This window comes from Schistocerca americana, chromosome 2 (assembly GCF_021461395.2).
Source record: "Schistocerca americana isolate TAMUIC-IGC-003095 chromosome 2, iqSchAmer2.1, whole genome shotgun sequence".
Taxonomy (NCBI): Eukaryota; Metazoa; Arthropoda; class Insecta; order Orthoptera; family Acrididae; genus Schistocerca; species Schistocerca americana.
Genome location: NC_060120.1, coordinates 816,746,637 through 816,763,288, shown reverse-complemented (window position 1 = coordinate 816,763,288; position 16,652 = coordinate 816,746,637). Strand labels below are relative to the sequence as shown.

Sequence of the window (16,652 nt, the reverse complement as noted above, 5' to 3'; positions counted from 1 at the left end):
TTACTGCAACGAAGGAGAAGACAATGGAATGATGTTGACATGGATCCGAAGATGGCAACTATAATTGCCGAAATCGGTAATCTACTTAAATAAACGATTTTAGCGAACTTAGCAATTGAAAATATTCAGTGTTCATAAACCATTACCATACATCACACCAAGTGAAAACTACCACATTCTTCCCAAATGTCATTTTCTGGTAAGTCATTCGTTGTTCAACATAGTTCCTTAAAGTAACATGTATTTTATGTGCTACGAAACGTAATCACAAAATAAGACATTTTTCAGCTTTCGTTCGAGAGCTTTCTTTGCCATCGTAGAAAGAGCAGTAGCGATATTTTTTCTGAAATAAAATATTAGATGCCTGGAAGCTACTATCCAAAGAAGTTCTTCCCTATACAAATGAAATGTGACTCACGTGAATCGTCAAGCACATCTGCCAAATATCAGTTTTTTGTTTGTTATCACTGTACAAGAAATTCCACACTGTATGTCAATATCTGTTTCACATATTACAAAGCAGTTTAAACGTACGGCGTGAATCATTCAGATTCCATGACCAAAATAATAAAAATTTTTCTAATGATATTTTTATTTGCTTTATTCCTCGTCCCGAAAACAGTTATGTTGCTATCAGAAATGCGTTTTAGCGCCTGTGGCATACACTTTGTTCAACTATCACACAGGGAGGAGGTATACTTGGAAAAGGCCTAGAGATACACCAAGAATTCAGTTTGATTACACCATGATGAGGCAGATATTGCGAAATCAGATACTGGATTGTAAGGCGTACCCAGCAGCAGATATATACTTAGATCACAATTTAGTAGTTATGAAGAGTAGGCTCAAGTTTAAGAGACTAATGAGGAAGAATCAATAAGCAAAAAAGTGGGATACGGAAAGTACTAAGGAATGAAGAGTTACACTTGAAGTTCTCTAAGGCTATACATACTGCGATAAGGAATATCTCAATAGGCAGTTCAGCTCAAAAGGGATGGACATCTCTAAAAAGGTCAATCAAGAAGTAGGAGAGGAAACTGTAGGTACAAGGAAGGTAGCTGCGAAGAAACCATGGGTAACAGAAATACTTCAGTTGATCAATGAAAGACGAGAATTCAGGAATGCAGAAATACAAGTCGCTTAGGAATTAGTAAATAAATAGGACACGCAGGAAAGCTAAGGCGACCTGGGTACATGAAAAGTGTGAAGAAATGGAAAAGGAAATGTCTGTCAGAAGGACTGACTCAGTGTACGCAAAAGTCAAAACAAACTCCTGAGAAATTAGTATCAAGGGTGGTAACATTAAGAGTGCAATGGCAAATTCCACCTTTAAATGCAGAGGAGAGAGAGGTTAGGTGGAACTAGTACAGTGAAGGCATCTATGAGGGGAATGCTTGTCTGATGTGATACAAGAAGAAACAAGAATCGATTAGGAAGAGATAGGGCATCCAGTATTAGAATCAGATTTTAAAAGCGCATTGGAAGATTTCAGATCATGTAAGGCGGAAGGGATGGCTAACATTCCATCAGAATTTCTAAAATCATTGGGGGAAGTGGAAAAAGAACGGAAAAGAAAATTGAGGATCTGTTAGATGACGATCGGCTTGGCCTCGTGAAAGGTAAAGGCATGAGAGAGGCAATTCTGACGCTGCGGTTGGTAATGAAAGCGAGACTAAAGAAAAATCGAGAAACCTTCATTGGATTTGACGACCTGGAAAAAGCGTTCCGCAATGTCGAATGGTGCAAGAAGTGCGAAATTCTGTGAAAAACAGGGATAAGCTTGAGGGAAAGACGGGTAATGTACAACATGTATAAGAACCAAGGAGGAATAATAACACCGGACGACCAAGAACGAAGCTCTCGCATTGAAAAGGGTGTAAGACAAGGGCTTTAGTCTTTCGCTGCTACAGTTCAAATTATACACCGAAGAAGCAATGACGGATATAAAAGAAAGGATCAAGATTGTAGTTAACATTCAGGGTGAAAGGACACTAACGATAAGATTCACTGCCATGGGTTGAGAGTAAACCGAAAAAAGGGGAAAGTAATGAGAATTAGCAGAAATGACAATAACGAGAAACTTAACATCAGAATTGGGGATCAAAAAAATGGCTCTGGGCACTATGGGACTTAACTGCTGTGGTCATCAGTCCCCTAGAACTTAGAACTACTTAAACCTAACTAAGCTAAGGACATCACACACATCCATGCACGAGGCAGGATTCGAACCTGCGACCGTAGCGGTCGCGCGGTTCCGGACTGTAGCACCTAGAACCGCTCGGCCACTCCGGCCGGCCAATTGGGGATCATGGAGTAGACAAACTTAAGCAATTCTGCTATGGACGGTGCAAGGAGAGCACAAAAAGCAGTCTAGCATTCCTGGTCAAAAGAAGTCTACCAGTTTCAAACATGGTAGTCCTTAATTTGAAGAAGAAATTTCTGAAAATATGCGTTTTGATCACACGATTGTATGGTAGTGAAACATGGCCTGTGGGAAAACTGGATGAGAAAAGAACAGAAGCACTTAAGATGTTGAAAATTAAGTGAACTGACTAGGTAAGGAATGAAGAGGTTCTGGGCATAATCGAATATATGGAAAACACTGACAAAAATAAGGGACAGGATGATAGTACATCTGTTAAGACATCAGGGAATAACTTTCATGATTCTGGAGGGAGCTGTAGACGGTTCTAACTGTGTAGGAAGACATAGGCTGGAATACATCCAGCAAACAATTGAGAACGTAGGTTCCTGTGCTACTCTGAGATGAAGAGGTTGGAGCAGGAGAGGAATTCGTGGCGGGCGGCATTAAACCAGTCAGAAGACTGATGACTCAAATAAATCCTCTCATAGTTCGGCTAAACAGTAGGGTACAGTGAGAAAAGGGTGGATTGTTAATCATACCTATAGTCTTTGTTCTTTTTTTTCGGTTCCAATATTTTGTGTTAATTTTACGACAGCGATGATTCTAATGCTTTAAATAGTTCTCTTTGCTACCTCTCACCTTCCAGCTGAAATTACATCCGTTCGTCAGGGCGTGAATAATCACATGAAGAGGATATACAACATAAATAATTTTATAGAGGCCAGATGAGTAAAAATAAATAATATAAATTCAACGATTATGGTTCGTATCATGAATCTAAAAAAAGGTAGCTCCACTGGACAGAAAGAGAGAGGGAGAATCAATATTTTCTTATGATAAATACGATTTTGGGATGCATTTAGCATCCACTCCTGAAATGTGGGCCGCTTTTGACGATAATAATGTTATCGAAAAAGGAGAAAGGATTATTACAGTTTAACTTCTCGTCAGGGTCAAGAGTATTAGGGATGGGGCACAAGTCCAGTTGGAGAAAGTAACGGCCTGTTAAAGGAATCATCCCTGCATTTGCCTGAAGTGAAAGATAGAAAATATGGAAAATCTGAAGTAGAATAAATGGTAAGGGATTTATACGCCACTCCTCGAGGATGCGTGTCTAGAGTTAAAAGTTGTCTGCTTAACCTTATTTTAGTGAAAGTGGATCTGTAATGCTGATTGTGTTTGTAATGTCCAATTGTCTGTAGATGCTGAACTATAGGCTTCCTGTTTTGAATGGTGCACATACCAGACCTTACAGCTGATAGTGGGCATGATTATTTGTGACAAAATTCAGTTGTGAGTATGCATAGAAAAATAACTGAGAGAATTCTTAGAATATCGATCCCTGTCTGAAACTTATTGTTATCACAACGTCTGAGTATGAACTTTGATGAAGAACTAATGATTTTGAAACTAAAATTGGTCCCTGTGAAAATCCATTAAAGAAAGAAAGTCTTTTCTACACTATTTTGCTTAACTGGATCGCACTGGATAGCTCTGTGCAAACTGCTGTCGTAGCTATATCTAGGTACTGAGATACACAAAGGTGGAATGCGTTCTCTAAAAACATTGCTACCATTCTTGACTCATAATTTCTGATAACGGTTTTACATAAATTTGAAAATTAATTGACTCTTGGGATGCGGAAGATGACTCTGGGGTTAAATGAACTCAATAGCAATATCACATCATTTCACTTAATAACTATTACCGAAACTTCAAGAGTATTTTAGCTTTTTCTGAGATCGCGTGACTATAATCCAGTACTTATAAAAGTTAAACTTTACATATATAATCTTTTCTTAAACAAAACTCCGAAATCTAATTCTTAAATCCATTTCTCTCACAATTATCGATAAATCCTTAAAAAAGTGAAAAACAAAAATATTTCCGATCTAGCTGTCTGACGAACCAAGAATGCTGCATTACCAACTGCTGTAGCAAATAAAGCAAACTTAACTATAATCCATTCTTCACAAATAGTATATTCGTACCAATTTCCCTCCACATTAAATCTTCCATTAATCCATAATTCTCAAAAATCTCCATGTTTGCTGCTTAATACGACACAACCAAAACTCGACTGTTCAGATCTAACACCAAAGCTCAACTGTCTGTCCCCTCTCCTCTCTTCGGTATCAACAGATAAATCTGGCGAATCTTTTCGCTGAGCAGAAACCACCTATAAATCATCCCTGTGTAGCGCAACTTCTCGGCCGAGGCTGCGCGCGCATGTCGGAACATTCCAAACCTTACGAGCACGATTCCAGCTATCCAAAACATGAAAAGTTCCAGATACCCAGAACAAGAAAATTCCCACGAAAGTTTACATACACACCTCTCAGAGTCAAAATTTCCCTGTCAACCCCATTCCGTAGCCAAGGTCGCTAACGCACATATTAAGGTATGTTGCACAATTCGGAGGCAGTCGGTTCGAAATCTGGTGGTGGGAAAAGTATTCATCGCCAATGATTGGTCAGTGACGAGAGCAGAATTACTGACGTCATACATTAGCACAATGTTCTGGGTTAATTGCAAACCTCTCTTCCATGTCTCATAGAGTGAGGGCATGTGACACTGTTAATGTCACTGTTACTGTTGTGTAGGCTGTGTACGGGAATTCAAGGTCCCTCTTCTCTCGTCCTTAACACCGTCATCAGTTACAATAATACAGTATTTATAACAGTGCTATACAACACTATACACGCATTCATCTCACTCACCCAGACGAGATAGAGTTCTGTTCTGCTCGTCGTACCACCTAAGAAGGCTTTTAACAGGCTGTCAGCAGCCATACATATAAATAAATAACCTCACACCGTAAATATTAAAACAGTTGTTGTGAAGAACGATATGCTGCATTATTCTAACGGTATTACTCACATGATGTAGAGACTGCACTTCATCAAAATCATTTATGGACAATCTTTCGGTAACGCTATGGCAAAAGTTTAAATGCTCAACAAACTATAGTGGCATGGGTGGCGAGAGGGGCGTCGTGTTTCAGGGACAGGATTACTGCTCAACTTCCGAGAGCGTATGTTATGAGTTGGCCAACATATTACTTCCTCCCACACATATAACGCTAAATGACCGCGACGAGAAATCAGAGGTCATACTGTGACATATCGACAGTCGCTCTTGCCACTCAAGACTCGCGAGTGAAACAGTTAAAGGTGGGCATGGGTGGGGGGGGGGGCTCTGTCTGACCTCTGCACATCTTCGGTGCAGTAATACGATCAGTATCAGTAAGTGCTATAAACGGATTTTCAGTCTGATAATGAATGACTACAATAGTCTTAGAATTATCATATGCAGGTTAGTGTGTGGTATACTTACTTTTTTTGACAAGTTTGTTGTTGCTTCTTAAATGCAATTACGTTCAAGAATTTTCGACATATTCCAACATCCATGAAAACGATTTCACTTAGAATTTGGGAAAGGAATATCAGTATACCTTAAAAATTGTCGATTCTTATAAAAAATTCTTTATTAGTCACAAGTGCAAAAAATATTTATTGATCACCAATCCTCACTAAAATAGTTAGTCATCTTCAGATCAATAACACAAACATTTCTGTGTCTAATAACCAGATCGGTGGGAGACACATTGTTATCAACATAATACATATTCGAGCAAAATAGCATTACTAGCCCAACCTTTTCGTACATGAACAGTTCGATGAACATTTACATAAGTACTACCCAACTACATGAGATCGTCGTAAACATTCCACAATAGCGTTGTATTGCCTAGTTCCACATATGAAGAATATTTCTCACAAACTGTAGGACAAATTTACAACTGTCACGCTAATCACAAAGTAGGGGATAAATTTACCCCTGTCACTTATCATAAGTGAAAGTACAAAGTATATGCCCCTTTCACTAGGTAAATGTTATCTGGGATATCTGTCTAATTACAATTATTACTACTAAATTCTCTATCCATGAGATAATATTTCGTATAATTATTCTTCTGCTTCAATTTATGTATTGTAACTGTAATGCCACCTGGTGGGCCGTTGTTTTCCTGTTAGCTCAAACATGTAACATCATTGAGTGTTCTTTCTGTTGTTCACTAGCGTTGCGTGACAGAGGTAAATTTGCACGCTAGTTTATGATAAGCACACTTCATATGTGAATACTAGCCAGTACAATGCTACTGTACAATGTTTATGATCATCTCATATATTTTGGTGGTACTTACATAAAGGCTCATCAAACTGCACTTTTCTTGTCTAGTCTGACAGTTCAGTGTCTGTGTCAAACGCGTAACAGTGTTAGTTAAATACGCAGTACGCCACTGGTTGACCAACGATTACACGTGCATGATATCGTAAATGTAACATGCCCTGTGTGCACTGATTATTTTTTGATAGAGAGTACTGTGCGATATCCATGTACGTAATCAAGAGTTTTTGGCTTTGCATCTGTGTCAACGGGATATAAAATGTCAGATGAATACATGTGAAATGGCACTTGCTAGATGTTTCCTAAGATATACGTAAGATACAAAAGGAAGCGATGCATTGCAGCAGAGATGCTGTTACATGAGAAATATGTGATTGTCACTTTTTTTAAAAGTGTCTTGATGAAGAGAGAACACGAACATTTTTATTGCCCTTCCTGTTGCGACTGTTTTGTTAATAATGTTGGATTTTGGGTTATTATACGTAATGTGAAGAAAATTGCAGTGCCTGTCTATTTATTTGACAAGCAGTTCATCTCTCCGCATAGAAGTATGAGTTCCTTTCATTAGGCGACGCAGACAACAATTAGTAACTTCTATGGCGGCTGTATTCAAGACGACCATCGCAACAGAAAGAAGAGGTGAACTTTCCCACTGAAAAGAAAATACAACTGAAAACATTTACTTTTAAGTTTCCTAGAAAGTTTATTTCATATATGTTTGCTAGCGTCTGTTCGGCAACAGGCCATAAAAGCATTTCGTTAAATTCAGTTTATGACTTCACAGTTACAGATCAGGAAACATTCCCAATTCAAAAACTCCAATTCACTATCCAGCCAGTAGTACAAAAACAGAATATCATACACATGTTAATTGGATGGAAAAGGAATAGCCAAGAGCAAAGAGGTAAATAAAAAGATCTCTGGTGAGGCTGAAATCAAATTACATTGACTACTTATTTCATTAATCTGTCAACCAGGTTTCAGTCACGACGCTACGGGTTTAATAGTAATGTTGGATGCTGGGAGGAACATGCTACACAGTCAACACTATTCCACCCCCTCTGCTACGAGAACTTCCAGCTTCACTATCCGGGCCAGCTTTTACTACCTTATTTGGTCCTGTGAATTAAATCTTAAATTAAGTTTAAAAACTTAATATCAAAAGCTAAACACATCAATAAACAGAGTAACAAAAAATATCGTACGGAATAATTCATATTTTAGATGAAACTATGAAATAATGTTTGCGACTTTTACTAATAAGGCGTCCATATTCTTGAAGGGTTTCCTCACTATTTTTTTTTTGGTCATCAGTCTACTGACTGGTTTGATGCGGCCCGCCATGAATTCCTTTCCTGTGCTAACCTCTTCATCTCAGAGTAGCACTTGCAACCTACGTCCTCAATTATTTGCTTGACGTATTCCAATCTCTGACTTCCTCTACAGTTTTTGCCCTCTACAGCTCCCTCTAGTACCATGGAAGTCATTCCCTCATGTCTTAGCAGATGTCCTATCATCCTGTCCCTTCTCCTTATCAGTGTTTTCCACATATTCCTTTCCTCTCCGATTCTGCCTAGAACCTCCTCATTCCTTACCTTATCAGTCCACCTAATTTTCAACATTCGTCTATAGCACCACATCTCAAATGCTTCGATTCTCTTCTGTTCCGGTTTTCCCACAGCCCACATTTCACTACCATACAATGCTGTACTCCAGACGTACATCCTCAGAAATTTCTTCCTCAAATTAAGGCCGGTATTTGATATTAGTAGACTTCTCTTGGCCAGAAATGCCTTTTTTGCCATAGCGAGTCTACTTTTGATGTCCTCCTTGCTTCGTCCATCATTGGTTATTTTACTGCCTAGGTAGCAGAATTCCTTAACTTCATTCACTTCGTGACCATCAATCCTGATGTTAAGTTTCTCGCTGTTCTCATTTCTACTACTTCTCATTACCTTCGTCTTTCTCCGATTTACTCTCAAACCATACTGTGTACTCATTAGACTGTTCATTCCGTTCAGCAGATCATTTAATTCTTCTACACTTTCACTCAGGATAGCGATGTCATCAGTGAATCGTATCATTGATATCCTTTCACCTTGTATTTTAATTCCACTCCTGAACCTTTCTTTTATTTCCATCATTGCTTCCTCGATGTACAGATTGAAGAGTAGGGGGGAAAGGCTACAGCCTTGTCTTACACCCTTCTTAATACGAGCACTTCGTTCTTGATCGTCCACTCTTATTATTCCCTCTTCGTTGTTGTACATATTGTATATGACCCGTCTCTCCCTATAGCTTACCCCTACTTTTTTCAGAATCTCGAACAGCTTGCACCATTTTATATTGTCGAACGCTTTTTCCAGGACGACATATCCTATGAAACTGTCTCGATTTTTCTGTAGCCTTGCTTCCATTATTAGCCGTAACGTCAGAATTGCCTCTCTCGTCCCTTTACTTTTCCTAAAGCCAAACTGATCGTCACCTAGCGTATTCTCAATTTTCTTTTCCATTCTTCTGCATATTATTCTTGTAAGCAGCTTCGATGCATGAGCTGTTAAGCTGATTGTGCGATAATTCTCGCACTTGTCAGCTCTTGCCGTCTTCGAAATTGTGTGGATGATGCCTTTCCGAAAGTCAAATGGTATATCGCCAGACTCATATATTCTACACACCAACGTGAATAGTCGTTTTGTTGCCACTTCCCCCAATGATTTTAGAAATTCTGATGGAATGTTATCTATCCCTTCTGCCTTATTTGACCGTAAGTCCTCCAAAGCTCTTTTAAATTCCGATTCTAATACTGGATCCCCTATCTCTTCTAAATCGACTCCTGTTTCTTCTTCTATCACACCAGACAAATCTTCACACTTATAGAGGCTTTCAATGTATTCTTTCCACCTATCTGCTCTCTCCTCTGCATTTAACAGTGGAATTCCCGTTGCACTCTAAATGTTACAACCGTTGCTTTTAATGTCACCAAAGGTTGTTTTGACTTTCCTGTATGCTGAGTCTGTCCTTCCGACAGTCATATCTTTTTCGATGTCTTCACATTTTTCCTGCAGCCATTTCGTCTTAGCTTCCCTGCACTTCCTATTTATTTCATTCCTCAGCGACTTGTATTTCTGTATTCCTGATTTTCCCGGAACATGTTTGTACTTCCTCCTTTCATCAATCAACTGAAGTATTTCTTCTGTTACCCATGGATTCTTCGCAGCTACCTTCTTTGTACCTATGTTTTCCTTCCCAACTTCTGTGATGGCCCTTTTTAGAGATGTCCATTCCGCTTCAACTGTACTGCCTACTGCGCTATTCCTTATTGCTGTATCTATAGCGTTAGAGAACTTCAAACGTATCTCGTCATTCCTTAGTACTTCCGTATTTCACTTCTTTGCTTATTGATTCTTCCTGACTAATGTCTTGAACTTCAGCCTACTCTTCACCACTGCTATATTGTGATCTGAGTCTATATCTGCTCCTGGGTACGCCTTACAATCCAGTATCTGATTTCGGAATCTCTGTCTGACCGTGATGTAATCTAATTGAAATCTTCCCGTATCTCCCGGCGTTTTCCAAGTATACCTCCTCCTCTTGTGATTCTTGAACAGGGTATTCGCTATTACTAGCTGAAACTTGTTACAGAACTCAATTAGTCTTTCTCCTCTTTCATTCCTAGTCCCAAGCCCATATTCTTCTGTAACCTTTTCTTCTACTCCTTCTCCTACAACTGCATTCCAGTCGCCCATGACCATTTTTCTCATGGTAACCTCCCCCTTGGCAGTCCCCTCCCGGAGATCCGAATGGGGGACTATTCCGAAATCTTTTGCCAATGGAGAGATCATCATGACACTTCTTCAAATACAGGCCACATGTCCTGTGGATACACGTTACGTGTCTTTAATGCAGTGGTTTCCATTGCCTTCTGCATCCTCATGTCGTTGATCATTGCTGATTCTTCCGCCTTTAGGGGCAATTTCCCACCCCTAGGACAAGAGAGTGCCCTGAACCTCTATCCGCTCCTCCGCCCTCTTTGACAAGGCCGTTGGCAGAATGAGGCTGACTTCTTATGCCGGAAGTCTTCGGCCGCCAATGCTGATTATTTATCAAAATTTAGGCAGTGGCGGGGATCGAACCCGGGACCGAAGACGTTTTCGTTATAAATCAAAGACGTTACCCCTAGACCACGGGTACTAAGCCATAGATAGCTTTTAAGGGTTTTTTCACTATGGATAAAAACGTACACGTTCAGAAGATAACACCTTTACATTTTCAGAAATTCACACAAAAGAAATTGTACATTTTATTCGCTTCACACCTTGTGTCGGTAATAATCGCTGATATCTTTTTTTTTTTTTTTTTTTTTTTTTTTTTTTTTTACAAGTTAAGGGGTTGGCTATGTGTTCCTCGAGTCAGATGACAAACGTCGAATCAGTATTCATACTCCTCCCAAACCTTGTGCAACATGTCGATGTAGTGATGGACTGTTACGCAGCTGCTTTCGCTACCGAAACTGTGTTAATGGTTGTGGAAGATGTGAGATAAACACTATGTTTTTCACACAACCCTATAAAAAATCACAAATGGTTTAAGTTCGTGGCGGCCATTTACACCACACGTCATCATCAGCTGCTGCACAGTAGAACCATCGTTCTGTCAGATGTGCGTTTAGCTGTTCCGGTGGGAGTGAAAAGGAGAACCATCTTATTGCAAGATGAGGTTTTCGGAGTCTTCCTGCAACTGGGACAGAAGCCACAAAGAAACATATCTGTGACAGTTTTTTTCCATGAAAAAGAAAGAGCCGTTTATCTTATCCCTCGACACTGCGCATAGCACATTAACCTTAGGCAAATCTCGTTCATATTCGATGGAGAAATGGAGGTTTTCTCTTCCCCAGAAATGAATAGTGTACCGATTAATGTTTCCATTGGCGTGAAACGTCGTTTCGTCATTAAAAGCTAACTTCGTTGACGTGTTACTGCCATTGTCCATCCTTGCCAACATCCAAGGGCAGAAATCTGATCAACCTGCATAATCTCCTGGAATGGTTGCTTCAACGAAATCCACTCTGTATCTTCCCTAGTCGAAGCGCTTACTCAGAAGTTTGTAAACGGTTATTTGTGAGAACTGAAGTTCACCACTTGCTCGACATGTTGATTTCTGTGGGCTTCGCTAGAATACTGCTTAAACGCGATAAAAATTTTGTTCCGAAACAGGAGGCCGACCAGGACTTTTGCTTCTGTTGCAACTGTCTGCAATAAACATAAATGGATACTCTGAAGGATTTCTCTTGATGAAAGTGCGTGCGAAACGCTCGTTGAATACTTTACCCTCTTCGCTAAGTGAAGGACACATGAGGTCTTCTGTTGTGACGTAGTTGGCGTTTTTGACACCAGCATTCTCTGGCGGCGGCAGCCACCAACAAAATAATGCACCCATTCGCAAAACAAACTTCCAGAGATATGCTGTTAGCAGGTTAAGGTTCAGAGCGAGAAAGCTGTACCTTTTTGTTTGTATGAGTTTTTGGAAGTGTAAAGTTCCTTTGTGCTCACCCTGTTTATGTAATCCAGTGTTACCTAACCGTAGTGGTACCAGAAGTACCCTCCGTCACACACCATAAGCTGACTTATGGAATATGCCTAAGGTGTTTCAGCACAGCGGTTCGGGAGAAACAGAGTACATCTAGGTGATGGAAAATCACATAGCGATGCATGGTCGGAAACGTTTTCCTGGCGCGGTAGTCACGACACAGAACACTAGAAAGGAAGACACGAACAGGGTGAGAAAACTTGTTTATTATGCTTGTTACAGCAGAAACCAAGAAATAAGGACAAAAACAGACAACGGTCGTCATCAAAGAAGGTGTTAGAAATTGGAAGACTGTGCGCCGAAGACGTGAGGCATACATCCGGGATTGTAATTTCGAACACCTTCTTTGATGACGATCGTCGTCGTCTGTTTTCATTCTTATTTCTTGGTTTCTGCTGCACGAAGCATAATAAACATTTTTCCTCACGGTGTACGTGTCCTTCCTGTCTTGTCTTCTCTGTCGTCACTATCACGCCAGGAAAGCGTTTTCGATCATGCATTGCTACGTGACTTTCCATCGTCTAGGTGTACTCCATCTCTCCTGAAAGTTTGTAACTTCTGTGCTAAAACACCCTGTATGTTCACGTAAATATATACACTCATGCTCCTAAATTAAGGATAATTGCAGAATGTGGCGCCACACAACGTGGCACCACACAAAACTGGCGCTAATAGTATAGGCACATAGGGAACACACAAGACAAAGATCTGTAAGTCCACGGTATTGGCGATAAGTTGAAAAAACCGTCCCAAAACACATGTGCTACAAAACGCCACTGTTTCCTGCGCATTTACCCCGACGTCAATATGGGATATGATCACCGTGCACATGTACACAGGGCACACAACGGGTTGGCATACTCTGGATCAGGTGGTCGTACAGCTGCTGAGGTACAGCCTCCCATTCTTGCACCAGTGCCTGTCGGAGCTCCTGAAGTGTCGTAGGGGTTTGAAGACGTGCAGCGATACGTCGACCGAGAGCATCCCAGACGTGCTCGGTGGGGTTTAGGTCTGGAGAGCAGGCAGGCCACTCCATCTTCTGTTTCAAGGTACTCCTCCACCGCCGGCCGGAGTGGCCGAGCGGTTCTAGGCGCTTCAGTCCGAAACCACGCGATTGCTACGGTCGCAGGTCCGAATCCTGCCTCGGGCTTGGATGTGTGTGATGTCCTTAGGTTAGTTATGTTTACTTAGTACTAAGTCTAGGGTCCTGATGACCTCAGATGTTAAGTCCCACAGTGCTTAGAGCCATTTGAACCATTTTGAACCACTGTTCCTATGACCATGTACTGTGTTCTTGACACCAGGCTTTACGAGCTCTCCTGTGACCAGGAGTCATTGTAATGCACCTTGCAGGTCTCCGGGCGAATAAACCGTGTCCGTTCAGTCGTCTGTTGACTGTTTGTCTGGAGACTACTGTTCCAGTAGCTGCGGTAAGGTCCCGAGCAAGGCTACCTGCAGTACTCTGTGGGCGTCTGAAGGTACTGATGATGAGATATCGGTCTTCTTGTGGTGTTGTACACTGTGGACGTCGCGTACTGTAGCGCCTGGACACGTTTTCTATCTGCTGCAATCGTTGTCATAATCTTGAGATCACACTTTGTAGCACACGGAGGGCCCGTACTACGATATTCTGTGTCTGACCAGCCTCCCGTCGCCCTAGTCATCAATATGTGTTCTTTGAGCCATTTCAACACACAGTCACCATTAGCACGTCTGCAAACGTCTGCTCACTTACTCGCTGCACCGTACTCTGACATGCACCAACACATCTCTGCATATGTGGACTGCTCCCAGCGCCACCGTGCGACGACCGCAGGTCAGATGCACCGTATGGTCACACCCCGAGGTGATTTAAACCCGCAAACCGCCCACCAGAGTGTTGTTTCACCATGTATCAGCATTATCCTTAATTTATGAGCATGAGTGTAGATAAGATGTTTGTAACCTGATGTACTGATTCTGTTTTTCTTTTCCAGTTGATCGGTGTGATATCGGTGTTCTTCATTTGTGTTTCGATCGTGTCGTTCTGCCTCAAGACTCACCCGGACATGCGAGTGCCGTTCCTGGTAAACCGCACAGTGTCTACCCCAGACAATGCCACCACGTGGGTGCTGTACAAAACTAAGACGAAGGCGCACGACGCCTTCGACTACATAGAGTGCGTGTGCAACGCGTGGTTTACTTTAGAATTTTTTATCCGTTTTATCGCGTCGCCCAACCGTCTGGACTTCATAAAGGCGTCCGTCAACATCATCGACTACGTAGCGACGCTCAGCTTCTACATCGACCTAACGCTGAACCACGTCGCCTCGGACCTGCGCAACGCGGACATCCTCGAGTTCTTTAGCATCATCCGCATCATGCGGCTGTTCAAGCTGACGCGACACTCGTCCGGCCTCAAGATCCTCATCCAGACGTTCCGGGCGTCGGCCAAGGAGCTGACGCTGCTCGTCTTCTTCCTGGTGCTGGGCATCGTCATCTTCGCGAGCCTCGTCTACTACGCGGAGAGGATACAGACCAACCCGGAGAACGACTTCAGGAGCATCCCGCTGGGCTTGTGGTGGGCGCTCGAGACGATGACGACCGTCGGCTACGGCGACATGGTGCCCAAGACGTACGTGGGCATGTTCGTGGGAGCGCTGTGCGCCCTGGCCGGCGTGCTCACCATCGCCCTGCCGGTGCCCGTCATCGTCAGCAACTTCACCATGTACTACTCGCACACGCAGGCGAGGGCCAAGCTGCCCAAGAAGCGGCGGCGCGTGCTGCCCGTCGAGCAGCCCAGAGGCCCGCGTTACGCGACCGGCGTCGGTCCAGGGGTCGGGATGGCCTGTCCGCAGAACAGGCGCATGAATGCCATCAAGGCCAACCACCCCAAGGACGCGCTGGTGCCGTCCAAAATCGGTAAGTGCGCCTGCTGTCCGCCTCGTTACCCGTTTCTTCTATTCACTGTGCGAAAAGACTTTTTTCTTTCTTGCAGTGCTTCTTATGGTCTGTTTGTGTGTTCATACATACGAGTCCAAAGAGAAAATTTAGCATTTAGACACAAACAAGGTGTTGTTCCTAGGAAACGTCACACGCATTTTCTCTGGTGTTCCGCTAGACACTTGCAATGTCGATTTTGCAACGTGTAGCTGGAGTCAATCTAAAACAGTCTTTCAAGCGACGCCCCAGTGTCGACGGGAAACTTAAGTTTCCAGAATGAGATTTTCACTCTGCAGCGGAGTGTGCGCTGATATGAAACTTTCTGGCAGATTAAAACTGTGTGCCGGACCGAGGCTCGAACTGGGGACCTTTGCCTTTCGCGGGCAAGTGCTCTACCAACTTTTTTTTTCATTTTGTTCATTATTGATCGTTGTTTGGTCGTTGCGGACGTCGTTAGACATCCTGTTCAAGTTCGGTGGTTGATCCTTCCACTCAGTTTTTCATTACAGAGGCCAACCGGCTCTCTGACCGAACACGCTGAGCTACCGTGCCGGTGACCCACTGAGCTACCCACCTTGCAGGAGAGCTTCTGTAAAGTTTGGAAGGTAGGAGACGAGGTACTGGCAGAAGTAAAGCTGTGAGTACCGGGCGTGAGTCGTGCTTGGGTAGCTCAGTTGGTAGAGCACTTGCCCACGAAAGGCAAAGGTCCCGAGTTCGAGTCTCGGTCCGACACTCAGTTTTAATCTGCCAGGAAGTTTCTTATCAGCGCACACTCCGCTTCAAAGTGAAAATATCGTTCTGGAAACATCCCCCAGGCTGTGGCTAAGCCATGTCTCCGCAATATCCTTTCTTTCAGGAGTGCCAGTTCTGCAAGGTTCGCAGGAGAGCTTCTGCAAAGTTTGGAAGGTAGGAGACGAGGTACTGGCACAAATAAAGCTGCGAGGACGGGGCGTGAGTCGTGCTTGGGTAGTTCAGTTGGTAGAGCACTTGCCCACGAAAGGCAAAGGTCCCGAGTTCGAGTCTCGGTCCGGCACACAGTTTTAATCTGCCAGGAAGTTTCAACTTTAGTTTGTTTGCCACAAGAACAAAAATGATTTTAAAGCGAAGTTTTACGCACTCATTCGATACCGTGGTCCCAAAGTAGTCTAGAACGGTACTTGTTTTACTTATATGTGTCAACAGGGACACTAACACACGAAGAAGATCCAGTAAACCAGCAACGACATCCCAGCCCTCGCCCGCGCTAACTGCTACCGCCATGTAGCTAAATGGTTCAAATGGCTCTGAGCACTATGGGACTTAACATCTATGGTCATCAGTCCCCTAGAACTTAGAACTACTTAAACCTAACTAACCTAAGGACAACACACAACACCCAGTCATCACGAGACAGAGAAAATCCCTGACCCCGCCGGGAATCGAACCCGGGAACCCGGGCGCGGGAAGCGAGAACGCTACCGCACGACCACGAGCTGCGGACGCGCCATGTAGCTGCGCTGCTCAGTTGCTGCTGGGGTACTGGTTATTCTTCGTGCTTTAGTGTCCCTGTTAACAGATATCACTAAAATGTGTATCGCAATAGATTAAT

At 42.7% G+C, this 16,652-nt stretch overlaps 1 protein-coding gene across 1 annotated transcript in view; it reads left to right on the top strand.

Moving 5' to 3' along the window:
• Positions 1-16,652, top strand: part of LOC124595754 (potassium voltage-gated channel protein Shaw-like) — a 408,834-nt gene that overhangs the window by 369,024 nt on the left and 23,158 nt on the right. The window contains exon 4 of the mRNA XM_047134633.1: positions 14,119-15,043. Within this exon, the coding sequence (XP_046990589.1) occupies positions 14,119-15,043 (925 nt within the window). The remainder of the gene's footprint in view (positions 1-14,118; positions 15,044-16,652) is intronic.